The sequence below is a fragment of the Mycotypha africana genome (genome assembly GCF_025528875.1).
Source record: "Mycotypha africana strain NRRL 2978 chromosome Unknown BDF20scaffold_8, whole genome shotgun sequence".
Classification (NCBI taxonomy): Eukaryota; Fungi; Mucoromycota; class Mucoromycetes; order Mucorales; family Mycotyphaceae; genus Mycotypha; species Mycotypha africana.
The window spans coordinates 1209238-1229848 of NW_026515732.1; the positions used below are offsets into that span (position 1 = coordinate 1209238).

A 20611-nucleotide genomic window follows, 5' to 3' on the forward strand; every position below is an offset into this window, starting at 1 on the left:
ATTCCCAACGATGTCTTACAACATTACTGCTGCAGTTGCTTTTGTCTCAAAAAACGCATGTTTACATGATATGAACGGCGAAGAGTCGCATGATCAGACAGATGGCCAAGTGCCATATCAATTTGTGCGCAAGCTAAAACAGGTCGAGAATAACAACTTATACCTGAATCACACACCAGAACTAAGCAATGGTTAGACACACTGTGAGAACCCACACCAGCCGTTAGTATGTTTTACTGACAGAATGGAGTAAATATATAATAGCAAATCGACTCAATCATCGTCAAATATGCATTATTCACTCAAACTACCTTCCTCCTAGAATAGGCTACCACACGCTTATATCTCAACTTGCGATTAGCTCTCATAATATATGATTTGCTATCGTTTATTGCCCCCTTTTTTTTTTTGCTATGAAGGATAAAACAGATATCCTAATTCCAATTTATTTTGAGAATGAAATTTTCCTTCTTACAAGAGAGTTTCATAAGCAACAGGAGCAATGGTTTGAGGAACATTGTTCTTGGTGGAGACGTGACGAGCATCACGGGGTTGAGCGGGAATTCTCTTAAGGTTGAAAGAAACTAGTAACAAAACAAAAAATAACGGACATTTAGAAGAGATGCCCAAACATTTTTTTGTGTTTTCGAAACATGATGTGAATAACTTACCACCAGCTTCCTTAGCTTCCTTCTTCTTTTGAGCATTGGCCTTGACACGGTCCAAGAATTCTTGACGACACTTGGAGTGCTTAACGTGTTCAATACGGACGTTAACACGCTTTTCCATATAGCGGTTTCCAACCTTCTTGTGAACAAGGACACCAACAGAGGACTTGGTGACGTTGAAAATAACACCAGTACGACTAAAGTATAATAGTTAATTAAAAGGTCGAAAAATAAGAGTTAGCTTTTGAATCTACAATTCTACATAAGTGTCGCTTCTATAGGAAATTGTCGTGATATTTACCCGTGGTAGAACTTGTGGGGCATACCCTTTTGAACAGCAGCATTGGCCTTGATATCAACGATATCACCAACCTTGTAGGTCTTCAAGTAAGTAGAGAGAGCGATGACGCCATGTTCTCTGAAGTTACGAGAGAACATGTGGCGAGTACGAGCGCGAACTATGAGTTTAAGATGAACACAATTATGTCGAAATTAACAACTGCTTTGCTGGAAGATGAAAAATGTCGAAAAAAAAGGTGTCCTTTGTTCAAAGTATAAAACAGCAAGGTGAGTTTCTGCATAAAACAAGTCAATACTTACGACCAAACGAGTGAGGCATCTTGTACGAAGTGGTATGAAAAGAGACCGAAAAAGAAGCTGCAGGGAAAAAAATTGTTAATATAGACGAAAGCTGAGGGAGAAAAAAATTCAGTGGCTTAGCGCATTTTGCTAAGTTGGATGAAAAATGTTCCCTAAGCCTATCTTAAATCGTAATAATGAAACACGTGCAGCGAGCAATGGAATACAAAATCAAGTATAGTCTAATGTTTGGAAGTTCTGTTAAAAATGTTTAGATGGTCAGAATGTCATATTGTTTCTTTGCTGGCGTATGGTTGAGGTGAGGCTTACCAATGTATTTTTTCAACCTGCAGTGATATTTCTTGCGTTCTTTTTTTCTTGCCCGCACTTTTGCCAGCTATGTCTACTGTGGCTTATCCTTCCAGGCCAATCATACGCTCGTAGCCGAAAATTTTTTCAGTTTTTGCTTGGGTGAACACTGGGTGGGTCCGAGCGAAGGATTTTTCAAATAAGTAGGATGTAAAAATGAGCGAAAAGCAATTTTGTTCCTTCTCTTTTAACTTTCTTTTGAAATCATCAATATGGCTGGTACCCAAAGAAACTACAGTAAGACCTCTACTGTCCCTCGTCGTCCCTTCGAATCCGCACGTCTCGATCAAGAACTCAAGTTGATCGGTGAATTCGGTCTCAAGAACAAGAAGGAAATCTGGAGAGTTGGTCTTACTCTTTCCAAGATTCGTCGTGCTGCTCGTGAACTCTTGAAGCTCGATGAAAAGGATCCTCGTCGTCTTTTCGAAGGTAACGCCTTGATTCGTCGTCTTGTTCGTATTGGTGTCCTTGACGAATCCCGTATGAAGCTCGATTATGTCTTGGCTTTGAAGATTGAAGATTTCTTGGAACGTCGTCTCCAAACCCAAGTTTTCAAGTTGGGTCTTGCCAAGTCCATTCACCATGCCCGTGTCTTGATCCGCCAACGTCACATTCGTGTTGGTAAGCAAATTGTCAACGTTCCCTCTTTCATCGTTCGTTTGGACTCTCAAAAGCACATCGATTTCGCTTTGACTTCTCCTTATGGTGGTGGCCGCGCCGGTCGTGTCAAGAGAAAGAGAGCTGCTTCTGCTGGTGGTGATGATGAAGCTGCTGAAGATGATGAAGAATAAGCGATCCGCTGGTTCGTTTACCGTGATGCCAATCGTTGTCGTTCCTTCTCAAAGAAGTAATATGAACCTTTGCAAAATAAATTTGATTACATATTATTGATGTTTAATATTGAAAAAGGGGTCCCATGTGGTCTTTTTTTTTAATATCATTCATCTCAATTTTGCAAAGCACCTGTTGTTAGCCATTATGTTTACTCATAGTGGATATCGCAGTATCATATTCCTTTTCAAAGATTGTCGAAAACTGGGGATAAATGAAAATGTAAGTAAGTTTGATTTTTACAAACTCAAGGTATAACTGATTCGTTGTGTCCATCGATGAAGTTTGCAGATGATCTTGTTTTAATTCAGAGATTCTGATCTGATTCAAGATTGTTTTTTTGCTGATCCTTGATTTTTGTTTACAAGCTTGCTTCTTTGATCCTGAAGTTTGATAGTCTGCGAATTGGACTGTGTTAGTTGCGTGCTTTGTCATTTGAGCATGAATGATTCTGTGTGTTTTTTGAGTTGTTGTGTTAAACCTTCATTGCCTTACATTTCCTGTCATTGAAACAGACCATGTCTTGAGTCATCATTTTTTCACTTGCCCAGAGTGAGCTCGGTTTATTCGAGAATCCGTTGAATAGCACCTCCTCTTATGTTGGAGAGGGCTCGAAAAGTCAAAGAGAAAAAGAAAAAAAAAATTTTAAAGACCAACATCTCTGTACTCTTGGGGCAGAACTTGTTCCTTGAACCAAGGCGATGTGGGTTCAAATATGTATACATAAGGCCCTTAAAACTATGTACAAGTGTGGGTGCAATCATTATATATCTTGAAGGGTTATCGTAGTCCTAAAGAGGTTGATTTCACCACTAGAAACGTGGATAATGTGGTTGAATGCCCACGGGGACGGTTGTAACATGTCTTCCGTTGTCCACGTAGAGCTTATCAAGAGACGCTAACGAGTGGTATATCATCATCATCATCTGTTTGCCGGCGAGCGCTAGCAGCTGTATTCGACTGTGTCCTATGCAGTTGATGTTTGGTGGCTCTTCTTTGCTTTTCAAAAAGACGATAACAAATGGATAACATCATATAAATGCATAAGAAAAAAGATAAAACCCACACAAATAAGGTGTTTGTCTCTTGAGGAACGATCGTTCCCGGGTCATACTCTGTCTCGAAAATTGTTTGTGTAGGCTCGTTGCTCGTCTTAGGATCGGTTCTGTTTGTTCCATTCGTTGCACGTGTGGGTTCTATGCTTGGTTTCCCAGGCATTGCAGTTGTAGTGGTGGACTTGATAATTTTCTGCTTAATTTTGAATCTGGTTTGTGGAAGTATATGAAAATTGTCGTAATCCAACTAAAAACAAAATAGCCCGCGCTCAGAACGGAGGCTTTTTCTTCTTTGTCTTCTGGAGTCAACACACGTTAAAGATGTCTTACCACTACCATGCCTTGTAACTCCAATTCGGTGACTGAGTTGTTGAGTGCATCCGTCGTCATCATCCAGTCCAAGTGGACCGGCCATTCCTTCAACTTTGGATCAATATGTCCTAATACTGTATATTTGTCGATGTCGATTTCGTTGAAGTCGGGCTCTTCATCATCATCGCAAGCAACGGATGTGAATAAGTTTTCATCAAAGTTGAAAAACTCGCCTACTACTTTATGGGTGGCCATGTTTCTGACGAGAAATAACACGCCTTGATAAGCATACCGACCGGTTATTTGAATATGAACGGCTGGTGCAGCTGTCCTATCGGACAAGGGAGTGATCTGAACACCATAGCAGTCTTCACAGGTTGATTGAGAAGGACCATGCCCGACAATGGCCATTTTATCAACATTGCACTATTTGACAGTATTGCCATGTTTAACTGGAATGGACTTTAATGAGTGTATGGAGTCAACTTACTGTTCCTGGAGCACTCGGATAGGCAAGCGATTGAGCAACAAGTACTATCGTTATGAATAACAATGGTAGGCATATCCTCATTCCTTTTTAACTTACGAGAGCGAAAAAGCAAAAGATATTGCACCGTGTGGGGTAGAAAAAAAGGGGGCAAGGAAAAAATTAGAGAAAGGGACCAATCAAAAAAAACCCAAAAAAAAACCAGATTTCTGTCATTTATGTACTATGTATAATAGAAAAGGGGTAATCTATTTTCTAGCCGGCTATTAGCGCATGCCTAACCTTGCTTTTTCTGATTCTAATCGTGAATATAAAAGGTACAGAGCCATTTGGTTGCTTTCTTGACTACCTGTTATTGTTACTAATCTTTCTTTTGAATCACCTTGAGGATCGTCAATTTTGATATGGCTGCCACTTAACTGCCTGATTTCGTTGATTTTACTTCCACCTTTACCGATGATGCAACCCACCTAACATTGGGATGAACAGAAAAAGAAGAATAAATAAAAGTTACTCTAATCTGAGCTACAGGAAGAAGAAGAAGAAGAAGAAGTAGAAGAACGACACACGTACCATTTCATTAGGGATATATATTTGTTGTGCCTGGGATGATTGCTGCTGACCGGTACCTGGCATACCCGACATACCTGCCATGCCAGCCATACCCATCATACCCATGGCGGGATATTCGTTATGCCTAAATCCGGGCATCGCACCGTAGCCTCCGTGAGTGCCTCCTCCCGTGCCTCCTCCATAATAAAACTGACCTGCTGCTCCATTCATTGGCATACCTGTCATCGTTGGCATCATAGCACCATAGCCCATAGCAGCAGCAGCAGCGGCGGCGGCAGCGGCGGCGGCGGCAGCAGCGTGGCTGTTGTTATTGGTAGCATGCTGATGTTGACCATTATGGCCCGAGCTATTACGGTGTTGTTGTTGTTGTTGTTGTAGTTGTTGTTGTTGATGTTGCTGTTGTTGATGTTGCTGTTGTTGTTGCTGCTGATGTAGGTGTCCTCCTCCCCTTAACGTTGGGTAACCGGTGTGCATCATATTATTATTGTATGAATGCTGACTATAATTGCGCGCTCCTCCTCCCGCAGAAGGAACGGGATGTTGTAAGGGAATAGGTTTATAAAGTATGACACTCGACGACGCTCGGTCATTGTGTTCTAACAAAATTTGTGCTATACGTTGGATCGCCAGCTGGATAGCTTCTGGTGTGCCTTGAACAGATATCGTACGCTCTGTCGACATGGGCAATGGCTCTTCCGATGCATTCAAACGGGTATGACTCATTTCCTGTATAGATTTGATAACGACTCCACTTTTACCAATCACAACGCCCATTTTGCTATCAGGGACAAGGAGCTTGATAAGCACTGAATTGGGGTCATGTTTCATATTGTTGTTGCTTCGACTATCATTTTCATCGTGTTGTTGCTGTAGTTGCTGTGTATGCTCCGCTAATATTTTCTCACCGACCAAAGAATAGGCTTTGGCCACTGCATGGACAGGCCCGGATACCGTCAAGATTCTTTCATAAGCGCCTTGTACAATCTCAGAAATGGTGACACGGGCTGAAGATTGCTCACGTATATCACTCACATTTTTTCCAGCACGTCCAATGATGACACCGGCATCTTTTGTGCCCACCAAAGAGCGCAAGGCGATTGTTTTCTCAGTGGTGGTACCGGCTCCCTCCTGGGAAGGAGAGCGTTGGTGCTGTTGTTGTTGTTGATGTTGTTGTTCGTCCTCTTCCGTCTTGAGGGTCATCCTTGACGCGTCGTTTCCTTGTTGCTCTTGTTTTATCGCTGTACTGTCTGACAGTTCTTCCTCACGGTTTCTTAACTTTTCCTCAATCTCATCTTCTGATTCATATTCTTCCCATTTCTTTCTAATACGAGAAGAGGAGGCTTCATCTTTTTGATCTTCTAAAGGTACAAAGTGAGGGGCTTTTGTCTCTGGATCGGTAACGGCCAAACGTTTCGCATGACGATCTTCGTGATTTGTTCTGTCAATATCTGTATCAGAAGCTTCGTCGTCCTCAAGACGAGGTCTTTTGGTTCTATCACCATTATTTTCGTTATCTGACATCTAAAGAGAAAAAAGAAAAAGCCATGACTCGGCCGATGACTACTTTGCTCGAGACTGAAAAAACTGTTGCCGAATGTTTGCTTCTTCGCGTAACTTACCTTTTCAACTAGAAAGATAAGCTCTTCAAAGGGTTTAAATAGAAAGGAAGAAAGGTAGCAAAGGTAGAGTGAAAAAAGGGTTCAGCACAAAAAAAAAAAAAAGGTTAAAGGAGAATGGATAAGTAAGGATAGAGTCTGTAGTAGGTCTTTTTGGTGATTTGGGTTCTGGGAAACATAGCATATAAAAAAAAGAAAAAAGAAGAAGTGATATGTAAGGATGAAAATGCTACTATGAAATGTGTGTATCTCTCGCTCCCTCTCTCACTCTCTCTTTTTCTTTTTTTTTGTCTTTCATATTTGTTGGTATATGGACAAGGAAGTTGAAACAAACTCTAAAATGATTAATGAAAAAAGATAGATACCAGTTGACTATTTTCGTTTTTTGTAGAGGGCTTGTGTGCGTAGGTGGTGTTCAGGGTAAATAAGTAAGGAAATGCAGGCTTTTGTGTAGTAGAATTTGTGTAATTTATAGAGTTTGTCCGTTCAGTTAGATGAACTCGATTGAGGGCAACGATGTTTTTGAAAGGGAAGGAAAGTTTTCAAAAACGATTGATTGTCAGAATTGAATTGAGAAAACGAAAATCCATCCCTTATCATTTTTTTGCCCAATCGAAACCACTCCTTGCATCCGTGACTACAACTTTTTTTTTTTCTTGGTCATTTTTTATCCGTTTTGATCTGTATTCTTAAGTTGAAATGCTACTGCATTTAGCATAAGGGGGTACCCATTTTTGCAAAGGCAGTGTGTTTAGTAATGGATGGAAAGAATGCTCGCTTTCTGATCCACAATAAGATATGATTTTGACGCCTACAAAAAAACGTTCAGGGTTCACCTGCTTGTCGTAAAAGTCATTAGACCTTCTTTTCGAACGCAAGAACGATTGTTTCATGGAATATCAATATTCGTGTAGTATAGTGGCTCGAGAATTCCAACTTGAAAGGCCAATACGATTATCAATCGCTTTTACTGAGAAACGTGCATACACATTTGCGTGCGCAGTGACCCAGATCCTCAGAGAAAGACTTTTTATCATGGTGAGATAGCACCAGACATTTGAAGTAGACATAGTTGCTTATATCTGAATCAAGTTTATCGGACGCGAAGGGTTGTGGAGAAACACAATAGCATACCAATCCGAGATATTTTGCTGATACACAGCCATTTTATATCTCATGCAAAGAGCTTCCCAAAGAAATAGCTCGTTTATAAGATACACTTGATTGTTCCATAAGGTTTCATCAGACTTTGCGCTTTAATGTTGCATCGCATACCTTTATTCGAAAAAAAGTAAGAACGACAGATTCTTTTGTGTTGTTGACAGCGAATAGGAAAGGAGTGCTGCTTTTACTGTCATTAACAAAATATACATGGAAAAGTAACTTTTACAACTTTATAACTCTCTAATTATTGAAAGATGAAATGTATTGTAGACATGCATTTACTGTTCACCATCTGTTTTTGGGTTTGCCAAGGAATAAGTAAACATTATTGTCTTGACAATGTTTAATAGTGTTGTTTACGATGTTAATTTTCGTGTCGCGTTCATTCATGCTTTTGGTAGGTATTGCTCGCTCTGTGGAATTCTTCTTGAGAGTGGATCAATTTTATAGCCTTTCATTATGAGCTAAGCACGTCCAAGGTTTTCTTTTATAAAATGTGTTCAATGTATTGGAGAAAACAAAAGTGTTTAAAAAGCAAGAATTCTGATGTTGAATTTCTCGATAACAGCAAAGCAGGAACGTAAAATTATCTCTCAAATGATGACCTATTTTAAGCCTTTTTGTCTAGTGCACATAGTACGCTTTATAAGCGCCCATTGTAGCAGCTGCAATATGAAACATATAGCCACAATAATGCAAAAATTAACCAAAAAAGACAAGATGGGTCTCTCCAGTGATTAGAATGAAATAGAGAGAGAATAGAAAGTTGCCTGCTTTGATAAGAGAAGCATTATCGATAACTGGGATTACCTCAATTCTATAGGTCAATTCGTTTGTACTATACCTCTTATAAGAGTCCTATCCAATATCACCTACCGTTCGAGATTCAATAGAATTTTCTTTTTCCTTTTTCGAGTGCCTTAGAAAGCAGATGCCAATTTGCTCATACGATGAAAATTTTACTAACCTCCGGAAATTGAGAACCCAAGGCCATTTCTACTTTTGTTTCAGAAGTAAACAGAAATTCAGCAAATGGCTTGACATGTAATGATGCTAATATCCTGTTTTATCGATTTGCTGTAACGACATTGTGTACGTTTCAAAAGGGCTTTGAAAGGATCCTGTCTCTACTAATCCGAATTAGGGAATCATCATAGACAGCTCTTCCCATTGTCTCTTTCTTTATGCCTAGGAAGGACTGCGCGGGAATCAATGTTGTTTTTCTTTTTTTGTTTTCCTTCTTTTTCGTTTTCCCTTTTTCCATTGCATGCAAAAAAAACCAAAACGGAATACAAAAAGGAAACTCATCATTTAAACGTAAGTTATTTCGGGTTTTTATTTTTTGGGTCGCTGTATCCATGGGACAAATGGTCAATGGACCTATGGTGCTGACCGTGATGAAGGGAATCGGGGAAACCGATAATTTTTAAAATGGAGAACAGTAAGGAAAACCGTGTAAATCTGTTACAGGCGTGATCTTCTCTACTACGCCTACAGCATTTACTGGTATTTTCTTTTCCCTTTTTTTTTTTTTTTTTTTTTTTTCTTTATCCTTTTTTTTTTCGGTCAACACACACACATACACACACACACATACACACACACACATACAACACTTTTGACTCTTCTTTGGTCTATTTTTTTGTTTGCAAAGAAAAGAGATACAGCAACAGCCCATTACATACAATGCTAAATCAATGGATTTCTTTTTTGTATTAGAGCTTCACATCACAACACATCCTCCTTTTTTTATGCTTTTCTGTCAACATCTGACCTTATCCCGTTTTTATCTGCGGCATTAAAAAGCACCAACTCTACACCTGGATCAGAAAAAGCCTGAAAACTTTTAAAACTCAAACATAGAGAAAATTTTTAATTAACAGATCAGAAAAGAAAAGCAACGCAACAGCACGCCCAACAGCAAGCTAAAATAGTAATAAAATATTACTATTCGTATCCATCTGGATAAATACAAATAGAAATATGTCACAAAGTAAAACTTGGCAAACTTAATTTTGTGGAGGACCTGTAGAAATTTTTCTAAGAAGAAAACCTTTTTCTTTTCCTTTTTTCACTCTCCATTTGCTAGGCTTTCAGCAACAGATTTATTCACCAACGAACAGCATAGATGAACATAGTACAGCCTCTTATCTCTCTCATACTTCTCCAGCTGTCTATAGGCAACAAAAGCTTCAGGTTTTGAGCGTAGGCCCTACCCATGGTCAAGAAGGTCAAACTTTCCAGCTTTCGTTTGACAATCGAGATGCAAAGTTGGATTTGAATTCAGTGGGGATCGCCTTCCATAACTGTTCCACAACCTGTCAAATTTCAATTGACAATGTTACTCAAATAGTGACAGTGTCGACGACAATACCTTCATCACAGTGGATTGCGGTCGAGGATTTGAGTCGAGTACCTGTTTATTTGGAAGCAGAACTTTCCAATGATGAACAGCAACAGCAACAACAACAACAACCACAACAACAGCAGCAGCAGCAGCAGCAAAACAGAGTTCGGTGGCTCGTCAGTTCTTTTTCGTTTTATCCCGCGGCGACCACTGCTCCTACCATGATGGGGGACACCAGTACCTCTAGGAAACGAAAGTCGGATGAATTGGACGATACAGTGGATAACGACTCTTGTAATAGGAACATATCCGATGACAGCCATCAGATGAGGTTTAGACAAGGTATTGCAAGCCCCGTTTTAAAGGTACACGCTAATCCATGTTGAAGGAGGAGCTCTAACGGATATACTTTCTTTCTATTAACAGATTCACATTCGCAAACTGCGTACATTACTCAACCTTACACAGCGAATACAGCCGCTCAGCTTCAAGTACCTCTCCAGCAACATGCTCCCTATATCGGTCTACTGCCAACCGAGCCTTCACCAAGGACGCGTGACTATTTTGACGGTATGAGTGACAAAGGAAATAAAAAGGTGTTTGGCTTGTATACTTAACTCCTTCTTCTCTCTGGATCTCTAGAGCCTGGTTTGTATCATTATGCAACGACAGAACATGGTCTACCGAACAACAGGGATTTTACAGCCACGTATTCTGATCAGGACTATTTGAATCAATCTCATATCCTACAACAGCAACCGGGCGGCGTGCCACCTCCACCGCCGCCGTCACACCCTTCTCCCTATTTGATGCAGATGATGGACACAGCCCTTCCCCGCTCTCCTCAATCCTTTTCGCCCTCTTTGAGTTCCCCTCATATGGCTCAAGCTTCTTTTCAAATGCGATCTTCAGGTTATCCGTCCCAACCCCTCTCCGCAACGCAACGACAGCAACAACAACAACAGCAACAGCAACAGCAATATCATTCACAGCAGACATCGCCCTACGCCTTAATGCCCTCCACGTCGTACCCTATCGCATCACCTTCTACCCCGCTTCTGGCGCATTCAACAGGACAGCCGCCACAGCCCTCATTGCAACAGCTTCCTCCGCCATTGTCCTTGCCACCCTCCTCCACTCAACCCTCCTCTACTGCACAAACATTCTCAACTCATCCACCCTCCTCTCTATCGACGACAACAACAACAACAACTCCAGCTACCACGACAAAGCAGCGTACACGAGCCCTTCCTGAAGATTATACACGTACCTTTAACAAAGGCGCCCATCTCACCCTTCACGGTGACCTGGCAGCGATGACGCGTGATTGGACTCCTATGGAGCAAGAGACACGGCGTCGTCTTGTACAGTTTCAAAAGACGCGACACGACAACACGATCGACTGTTGGTTTCGTCCGTACTCCATCTCTTCTCCTCCTCCGCTTCCTTCACTCCAGCCCTCTTCTGTAGGAACAGAAGCTGGTGCTACTCCTACCCCACCGATAGCAACAGCAGCAGAAGGATCCAGTGCGTCCTCCTCCTCTCACCCAAGATACAAACCGGATGCGAATGATATCGTGATCTCTTGTATTTACTGGAAGGAAAAGAACGATTATTTTGTCACTTCCGTCGACTGTGTCCATTTAATAGAATCACTCATCGATTGTCGGTTTACAGTAGAGGAAAAGAATCGTATCAGGAGGAATCTAGAAAACTACAAGCCGTTAACCGTGGCGAAGCTCAATCCTGAGACGAGTGAGTTTTTCAAATTGATCATGGGATACTCTCACCCGAAACCAAGGAATATCGAAAAGGATGTCAAAGTCTTCAATTGGGTTTCCTTGGGAACCGCCATGGAAAAAGTGCTAAAGAAATTCAGTGCGAGTTTCAGTAGTATACAGAGTGTCAATTATGAAGCCTTTGTCCAATCTGCAGGGGCCAATCCAACACAGCCATCGCCACCGTCACCGCCACCGCCACAGTAAAACAACGTCCTACACTACTACTAATACTACTACTACTACTACTACTATTACTACTATTACTATTACTATTATCATGATGCTTCGTCTTTCCCAATTCCTCCTAGTTCATCTTCCCTGACGCTTTTATTCTTACTACTTATTATCCTCTTGTACATAGTTTTCTTTTATTCATATATATATTGTTTAATTTGTACTACTGTTTATTCTTTTTTCTATCTTGCATTCTAATATTTAATATGTCATCCATAATACAACTTGTTCTTTACAGAGCACACATGTTTATACTACTGTAACATTATGTAAGACATGAATATTGGAAAAGGAAATATAACGTTTCCATGTTGAACCAAGATGGGGGCATTCTATTCAGAGCGTATGAAATGACCGTAGGTAAATGCTGGATTAGACTCACTGCAGCGATAACGTTGGATTGCTCTCAATGAGGAAGGCGTGTATGCCTGCCTCGAGTGCTTTGCGGGCTTTCTTTTCTTTGCGGGCGTTTGTATAGCTGCTAGAGTACCTTTATGCGTCGAATCGCTGTTTCGTAAGACCGAGTCGGGTAACGTTCAGGTACGCAAAGCTTATCCAAACAATGATTTGACTGAGAGGTGAGTGACTTGAGATGTACTCATATTGTCAGGGTACAATAGTAAAACCGAGAAAGGCGTGTATGCCTGCCTCGAGTGCTTTGCGGGCTTTCTTTTCTTTGCGGGCGTTTGTATAGCTGCTAGAGTACCTTTATGCGTCGAATCGCTGTTTCGTAAGACCGAGTCGGGTAACGTTCAGGTACGCAAAGCTTATCCAAACAATGATTTGACTGAGAGGTGAGTGACTTGAGATGTACTCATATTGTCAGGGTACAATAGTAAAACCGAGAAAGGCGCTGTGTCATCCTTATATACAAATGAGGACCTCGTTGTGGAAAAACAGTTTTCAATGGACATGAGGACCCGCTTTTTTTCATGTTCTTTTCTATGTAGAAAGGAAAAAAAAAGGGGGGGAGCGGGCGCATCCCCACCAAGTTCTAGAAGGGTTGCATACTTTTCGAACCTCCATAGATTTTCCAAAGAAATTATTTTCTATTCTTGTTTGAAGCGGCGCACGCGCTAGACCCCTCATTTCATTCATTGCAGGCACCACCTTGAATCGTCTTTTGTGAATAGTTGAAGAGCTTAGGCAGTTGGAGTGATGGATAAGCTGTTGGAGCATTCCATGTATTTTGCCATACACAATAGCAGGTTACAAAAAGGGAATGCTCGGTCTTGAGCAGTGGTTTGAAAGCATAAAGGGTACAGATGAACGCTCTACTGCTTATAAACCACCGAAATAGCTTTTTTGCATATTTTTACATCATGCTAAACAGGAAGGTTTTTCTTTTCTTTTTTTTTTTTTTTTTTTTTTTTTTTTTTTTTATCTAAGGCTATAGTCATCCGTGCCCCTGTTTGAAGTATGGACCAAGATAATTTCAGATGATATGTAAATCCCAACTATTTCTTTTTTAATCACAAAAAAAAGCTGAATGTTTTCCTTTATCTTTCCCCTTTCAGTCACTCTTTTTACATTTTCTTTTTTTTTTTCCCGAGAGCCATGATTTTATTCCAGCATGGTTTTGTTTGGTTCTTGTTGCTTGTGAACCTATTGCATTCAGTCCATGCTACACCTCAATTCCATACAGGTTTGTTCAGCCCCTTAGCAGATGCGTTGCACCCCGCTACGAGAAAAGCGGCCATTGATATACGATTTCTTGTTTTTATGATTGCAAATATCAAGTCAATGATCGATTTCATAATGGCACTATGTGCCCTCCTGTGACACGAAAAGAAGTAAAGTGTCCGCTGTTGTGTGTCACCGATCTCCGTTTGTGCCCGCCCAGGTGGGGTCCCACTGCCTGTCCCACAGGCACCGCCCTGTGTGCAGACGGTACTTGCAGCGCTTCTTGCCCCACCACAGCAGTCTCACCCTGTGCCTGTCATGCTCCAGCAGGACACTATAAAGCATGCTTTCATACCCCTATCAAAGTCAACATTGACCATTATCAACCGGCCAATATGACGCTGCAGCAATATGAAGCGTGCGCCATCGCTCTCTTCGGCCAAGAGAGGCCTACCATCACCGATCCCACGTTCGTGTCATCGTCCTCTGTTCAGACGGATAGAATATGGAATGTATGTGGTGCAGCCAATTCCATCCACTTTCCTATCCGAGGTAAAAAAGTGTCTATGTATATATACTCTCTATGGCGTATTAAAAACCCCTCCCTTTGAATAGCTCCCATTGTCATTGTTTATCTCTCTGTTTATTTGGCTTTTTTCCCTTTCTTGGGCTTGTGGTATCTCTATAAGCGTTGGAGCGAAAAGGTTTACTTTTTTAAAAAAAAAAAAAAAAAAAAAAAAAAGTTTAAAAGTTGCGCGGTAAACTAATGTTGGGGTTGGTTTTTTTTTTTGCTTTTTTTGGAACAGGAGCTGCATAAAAAAAGGATACAACTGCTGGGTGGAGGAGGGGATGAAATATCATCCACAGCAGCTGCAGTGACAACGCCTGAAGAGGAAAAAGTGATTCTCCAGGAGGAAGTCGTGATGTTGAAAAACAAGAGACAGCACAGTACCTTGAGTGATCTGAGCAGTGGTAGTAGTGGTGGTAGTAGCAGTAACATGAAAAAGAACACCATGACAAAGACGCATCCAGAAGACGCTGAAGACGAGGAGATGCGCCAAAGAGGTTTCAAACGAAATATTTTTGGAAGCCTTATGATGATGTACATGGTGATTGTTTCGCTTTTATGGCTGGTGACCTTGTTGATATTGACATTGGATTATTATGGTTACGTACGTTGTTTATTATTGAATAAAGGGGAGAGAGAGACAGAGAGAAGCGAGTGTGCTGATGCTACTTGTTGGATAGGTGATCAGCGGTGTACCTTATGGATTATTTTATGATTCTTACGATCTCTCGAGTAAAGCTTTCTGTGTGGTTTGGTTTTTATCGACAAGCTGGTATTTATCATTGAATGTGATGCGCACCAAGATCAAAAACTACTTTAGAATTGAAACGCCCTTTGATAAAGCGCAATACATTGAAATACGAAAACCAAGAAAGGTCGTCCAAATCGCATCCTCTTCTTCTTCTCAAAGTTCCTCAGGGGACGGGGACACTACCCAGAGGCGGAGGAGGAGGACGACCGATCATGCAAGTTCATTGCTATCGATGGTCACCAAAGCAGAACATCGACTACGACAAGCGCTTGGATTGAACGTGATCGCCCGGACCCTACCTGTTTCCGTCAGCTCTTTTGACGGTCATCGCTATTTTGAATTTCAGTCCACACGATACCATTATCACCCACTGCATCAAGCATTTGAACCCGTGGCCGTCAAGGAGATGTTTAGTATGCATCCCGATCATCTACTGGAAATGAAAAATGGATTGGACAGTCAGACGGCAGCAGCACGGTTGGAAGCCCTGGGTCCCAACTTTATAGAAGTCACTGTGCCCACCTTTTTGCACGCCTTATGGGAAGAGTAAGTAACCCAGGGGAGGGGGGGAGGGGGGTGACAAACCGAACAAGCAAGTTGGCTACTGTTCTTACATACGCCATACACTACGACGACGAATGACTCACTCCTACGCGTTTCTTATGTCTCTTCTAGATTGACAGGCTTCTTTTATCTTTATCAGCTTCAAATTCTTTGGTGCTATTTTTATTTGGCTTATTGGCAAATTGGTCTCTCCGATACCTGTGTTATTTTACTCGCCGCCTTGATCAAAGTGATCGTCAGGATTAAATCCGAGAAAAAAATCAAGAGCATGGCAGAACATACCTCTACGTGTCAAGTGCTAAGAGATGGACAATGGCAGACCGATTTCTCGACCATGCATCTATTACCAGGCGACGTGTTTCGCGTCGAACCCCATCACATCGTTCCTGTCGACGCTGTGATTCTCTCGGGTGATATCGTGGTCGATGAAAGTTCCTTGACCGGTGAGCCTTTACCTATTCGTAAATTTCCTTTACGTCATCAACAGCAGCAGCAACAGCCAGTCAATGAAAAGGCGATGCAAGACCAGAGCCTCTTTTCAGAAACAGTCGTAGTAGAAGCAGCGAGTGCAACAACAACACCCACTTTGCCCTCCTCCTCTCAAGAATTTTCCACCGCTTTATACAAGACGAATAGTTTATATGCAGGCACCACCATCAAACAAAGCTCCAAAGATGCGATCGCTTTAGTGTTGAAGACAAGAACGGATACAGACAAAGGGCAACTGATTCAACGTATTCTCTTTCCTCAAATGGTCTCGTTTATATTCAATGAACAGCTCAAGGTTGTCTTTGGCATACTGTTGTTGTGGGCCATTGTCCTCTTGGCCTTTGGTAGTTGGTGGTTAGGTAAGTGAACAAAAGACAAAGGAGGCAGAGACGTCGTATGGGGGAGGGTCTAAATAAAGTTCTCCCCTCCTCAGGCGGTACGGGTATGACAGCTTGGTTTTATGGTATGACGTGTGCTGCTCAAGTGATGAACCCACTTTTGCCAGGTAAATAAGATAAGGGAGGGGCTTACAAAAAGCGATGCATGGATGAGATAGCACCTTTTTTTGAACATGATCTCTCATGATGAACTCTTTGTTTGTTTGTTTGTTTGTTTGTTTGTTTTCTCTCTTGAAAGCGATTCTCGTGGTGGGTCAGTCGGTCGCGGCCGGTCGATTAAAAAAGAAAGGCATCTACTGTGTTGATTTCCCAAGGATTTTGATGGCAGGAAAGGTGCAAGTGTTTTGTTTTGACAAAACCGGCACACTGACGAACGAAGGATTAGAATACTATGGCGTTCATCCATGCATAGAGGAAGAAGAAGACGACGCGGGACAAAAAAGACTGGATGCGTTGTATCCGCGCTACAGCGATCTCTCGGCGGGATCCGAGCATCAACGCTTGTTACAGATGGGCCTTGCGTCCTGTCATTCGGTCACTGTTTTGGAGGACGAGTATATCGGTAATCCGGTCGATATTGTCATGTTTCAAAGCACGCAAGCCAAACTCGTTTCTAGGGGGGAAGAAGATGCTCATGACACGATCGTTCCGCCTGCGCCGCTGCCTACGTTGCAAGTTCTTCAGCAATTTGAATTCCAGCATGCGAGAGCTTCCATGTCGGTGGTAGTCAAGGATACGCGTACCGGTCATAGCCATGTGTTTTGTAAAGGCTCCTTTGAACGCATGGCCGAGATCAGTCAGCGTTTACCGTCCAATTTTGAACACGTCACGACTGTATCGGCTCGTCAAGGGTGTTATGTCCTGGGGATGGCGCATCGCGATTTGGGTATCCTGACCGAGGAGGAAGAAATGGAACTTTGCACGCACGGTTCACGAGATGACATAGAGGCCGGTGTGGAGTTTTTGGGTCTTGTGTTGTTTAAAAACGTGTTGAAAAAAGACACGGCGGCTGCGATTCACCAATTGAAAGAGGGCGATGTACGTACAGTGATGATCACAGGGGATACTGTCTTGACCGGTGTGTTTATTGGACAGCAATGTGGATTGGCCGATCCTCATACGCCCGTGGTGGTGGGGGATATGGTTCCCGTCGCCGTCGTTAACGACGAGGAGCAGCTCCACTTGAAGGATGAAACAGAAAAAGGACGCGACGCGAGACAGCAGCAGCAGCAGCAACAGCAAGCAGCAGCGCCCATCATGACAGAGACACTGGTATGGTACGATTCGGAAACCCACAAAAGAATCGATCATGTGGATATTGCGTTGGCCAATGGCAGCGAGCTTGCTCTCACGGGCAAGGCTTTCCGTTATTTGTCAGCGCAGCAGGAAGGAGGAGGCATGCGACAGTACCTGTTTTCGACGCGTATCTTTGCGCGTATGACACCGATCGACAAGATGCGATGCGTAGAAATGATGATGGAGCGGGCGATTACGGCCATGTGTGGCGACGGCGGCAACGACTGCGGTGCGCTGAAAGCCGCGCATGTGGGCATCGCCATGTCGGAAGCCGAAGCGTCGGTGGTATCGCCTTTTAGCACGCCCCATCGATCGGTGCAGGCGTGCGTGGATTTGCTGATACAGGGCCGTAGTGCGTTGGCCACGTCGTTTGCCAGCTACAAGTACCTGATCATGTATGGTGAAACGATGGCGTGCACGAAACTGGTCTCTTTTTACTACACACTGGGCTTTTCGCAGTGGAATTTCATCTTGATCGATGCGTTCATCACGGTGTTTTGTTCCTTTGCGGTCACTCAAGCCGGGGCGGCGCGCAGGTTGTCACAGCATCGGCCGACAGCACGTCTGCTGGGGCCCGAAGTGGTGGGGTCGTTGGTAGGACACATCGTGATCAATGCATGGTTTTTGATAGGGGCCCTCGTGTGGCTGTACACGCAAGACGACTTTTTCCGGTGCCATGAATGGGACGCGCGTGCGACGGATGCGTCGAAATGGTGGCTGCTCGGTGATAGCTTTGAAGTAGACGTCTTGTCCTTTGTCGTGCTCTTCCAATTCATCAACGCGGCGATGGTGTTCAATTACGGCTACCTCTTTCGACAGCGATGGTACCGCAATTATCTGCTGCTCGTCATCTGGGCCGTGTTTGTGACAATCGTTAGTTTTTGGGAACTGGCCGATCCCAACGTCTTTGGGTGTGCTGTGCGTTTGAACTGCGGAGACCCTGACGTATTGGTACAACTTGGCTATCCTCGACCTACGTGGTATATTGAGCCTTACAACAACCCGTCCGGACACAATGTGTTGCCAAGACGTTTCCGTTATCAATTGTGGGCCTATTCAATAGGGAATATGTTGACTGTCCATGTGTGGGAGAGATGGGTTATTCTAGGACCGGTGAGACAATGGCTGAGACGTAGATATCCCTTGGACCGCTTACAAGTAGCTCTTTAAAAGGGGGGGGTGGAAATCAAGTGATTTTCTTCCCTATCTCTGCTTTCACTTGTTTTTTTTGTTTTTTTTTTTGTTTTGGATATGAATGTGTAGTACATCTATCTATCGATCCGATCGAATGACTATAAAAAGAAAGACCACTTTTTATGATACCACATGGACACGCCATTTTTTTTTTGTCTATTGTTCCCCCCATCTCGACCAATCAACATGGGCCTTTTAATTCATTTTCGTTTCCATGGAAAAAGAAGGTCATTTTGTTTCTTTTTTTTTTTTTTATTTGAAATAAGGGTGGGAGCAACAATTCACACCAAGCCATTATGAAATTCTTTGGACTATAGCGTTGGTTTCCATTCTCTATATACTCTCATGGAATCACAGTGATGTCTCTTTTCCCCTTTTTATATGGATTTGTACGTAAGCTTGGGATCCATGGACTGAGAGGGGGGGCCATGGTTGCTTACGACATGGAAGCTTTTATTGTTTTTGCTGGATTGAGAACAATAGAAAAGAATAAATGTAGCACATAGCCAATCGGAAACCAAACGAGAAAAAACATAAATTTTAATTTCCGCTCGATGGGCATGACGGGTGCCGAGCTATTGGATTTCAAAAGGAAGAATCCTGCATACAAATATGATCTCCCATCTGTTTTTTTGCCTTTTTTCTGCTTTTTCGTTTATTAACAACACTCCTCTTTTCAAACAAACAAACAAACAAACAAACAAAAGTAACTAAATGGTGACACATTCAAGAGTGGCCATTGTGGGTGCGGGTGCGGTAGGCGCCTCCCTCGCTTATGGTTTGATGTTTAAAAACATCTGCACAGAAATCCTATTTGTAGACGTCCATCCTGATATTGTCAATGCGCAAGTACTTGATTTAGCCGATGCAGCGAGTGTCAGTCATACACGTATCCGTGCTGCTGTGACAGCGCAAGAAGCAGGGCAATGCGACATCATTGTCATGACGGCTGGAGCCAAGCAACGACCTGGCGAGCCTCGCACCAAGCTGATTGAACGCAACTACCGTGTACTCAAGAACGTCATCCAAAGCATGCAACCTATTCGTGCCGACGCTGTGTTGCTGATGGTCTCCAATCCAGTCGATATCCTTACGCACTTGGCGAGAAAGCTCTCTGGGTTGCCTCCTCGACAAGTGTTGGGGTCAGGCACTTATCTCGACTCGACACGATTGTGTGTGCATTTGGGCGAAATGTTTGATGTGAATCCTCAGTCGGTGCATGCGTATGTGCTGGGAGAGCATGGCGATTCACAGATGATTGCTTGGGAAGCCGCCACGATTGGAGGGCAACGATTAACGACGCTGCCAGATTTCGACAAGAAGGTGGATAAAGCCAAGGTCGGCCAGGCGATTGCCGGCAAAGCCATGGACATTATTCGTCTGAAGGGCGCCACTTTTTACGGTATTGGTGCGTGCGCAGCTGATTTAGTGCATACGATTGTTTTGAACAAAAAGGTCGTGCATCCCGTGTCTGTCTATGTAGAAAAGCTGGGCGTCACTCTTTCCATGCCTGCAAAAATCGGATGGGAAGGTGTGCAAGAAGTCTATGATGTGCACTTGAGTAAAGAAGAAGAAGAGCAGTTACGTGCTTCAGCTGACGCGCTGCGAGAAATTCAAGATTTGTATTAGAGAGGCCTTCTCGTTTCCATGATGGATACCCCTCCCGCCCCCGCCCCCATCACGATGTTGCATACATTTTTTTTCTTTATCTA

The 20611-nt window shown here is 42.9% G+C and overlaps 7 protein-coding genes across 7 annotated transcripts; 4 read left to right on the plus strand and 3 right to left on the minus strand.

The window, feature by feature from the left end:
• Positions 1-471: 471 nt before the first annotated feature.
• BDF20DRAFT_883360 (60S ribosomal protein L21-A) lies at positions 472-1303 on the minus strand (the record flags this gene model as incomplete). Its single annotated transcript, XM_053081794.1, has 4 exons — positions 1269-1303; positions 970-1126; positions 672-865; positions 472-584 (listed from the first exon to the last, which is right to left on the minus strand). The coding sequence occupies exons 1-4, from the start codon at positions 1285-1287 to the stop codon at positions 472-474; spliced, it is 483 nt and encodes a 160-aa protein (XP_052934297.1). The 5' UTR covers positions 1288-1303.
• A 525-nt stretch (positions 1304-1828) lies between these two features.
• Positions 1829-2407, plus strand: BDF20DRAFT_823954 (40S ribosomal protein S9; the record flags this gene model as incomplete). The annotated part of the gene is made up of 1 exon (XM_053077846.1): positions 1829-2407. One exon carries the CDS (start codon positions 1829-1831, stop codon positions 2405-2407), a length of 579 nt encoding a protein of 192 aa, XP_052934298.1.
• A 935-nt stretch (positions 2408-3342) lies between these two features.
• On the minus strand, positions 3343-4436 carry BDF20DRAFT_663544 (uncharacterized protein). The gene is made up of 4 exons (XM_053075977.1): positions 4401-4436; positions 4305-4309; positions 3562-4240; positions 3343-3446 (listed from the first exon to the last, which is right to left on the minus strand). The coding sequence occupies exon 3, from the start codon at positions 4223-4225 to the stop codon at positions 3818-3820; it is 408 nt and encodes a 135-aa protein (XP_052934299.1). The 5' UTR covers positions 4226-4240; positions 4305-4309; positions 4401-4436; the 3' UTR covers positions 3343-3446; positions 3562-3817.
• Positions 4437-4567: 131 nt separating this feature from the next.
• BDF20DRAFT_824333 (uncharacterized protein) lies at positions 4568-6074 on the minus strand (the record flags this gene model as incomplete). Its single annotated transcript, XM_053077880.1, has 4 exons — positions 4568-4771; positions 4875-4930; positions 5069-5220; positions 5455-6074. 4 exons carry the CDS (start codon positions 6072-6074, stop codon positions 4568-4570), a joined length of 1032 nt encoding a protein of 343 aa, XP_052934300.1.
• A 3563-nt stretch (positions 6075-9637) lies between these two features.
• On the plus strand, positions 9638-11986 carry BDF20DRAFT_915053 (uncharacterized protein; the record flags this gene model as incomplete). The annotated part of the gene is made up of 4 exons (XM_053084268.1): positions 9638-9647; positions 9744-10343; positions 10428-10571; positions 10644-11986. The coding sequence occupies 4 exons, from the start codon at positions 9638-9640 to the stop codon at positions 11984-11986; spliced, it is 2097 nt and encodes a 698-aa protein (XP_052934301.1).
• A 3387-nt stretch (positions 11987-15373) lies between these two features.
• Positions 15374-18875, plus strand: BDF20DRAFT_907125 (uncharacterized protein; the record flags this gene model as incomplete). The annotated part of the gene is made up of 5 exons (XM_053083347.1): positions 15374-15504; positions 15634-16088; positions 16197-16370; positions 16445-16516; positions 16648-18875. 5 exons carry the CDS (start codon positions 15374-15376, stop codon positions 18873-18875), a joined length of 3060 nt encoding a protein of 1019 aa, XP_052934302.1.
• A 738-nt stretch (positions 18876-19613) lies between these two features.
• BDF20DRAFT_837567 (L-lactate dehydrogenase B) lies at positions 19614-20528 on the plus strand (the record flags this gene model as incomplete). Its single annotated transcript, XM_053079067.1, has 1 exon — positions 19614-20528. The coding sequence occupies one exon, from the start codon at positions 19614-19616 to the stop codon at positions 20526-20528; it is 915 nt and encodes a 304-aa protein (XP_052934303.1).
• Positions 20529-20611: the final 83 nt, after the last annotated feature.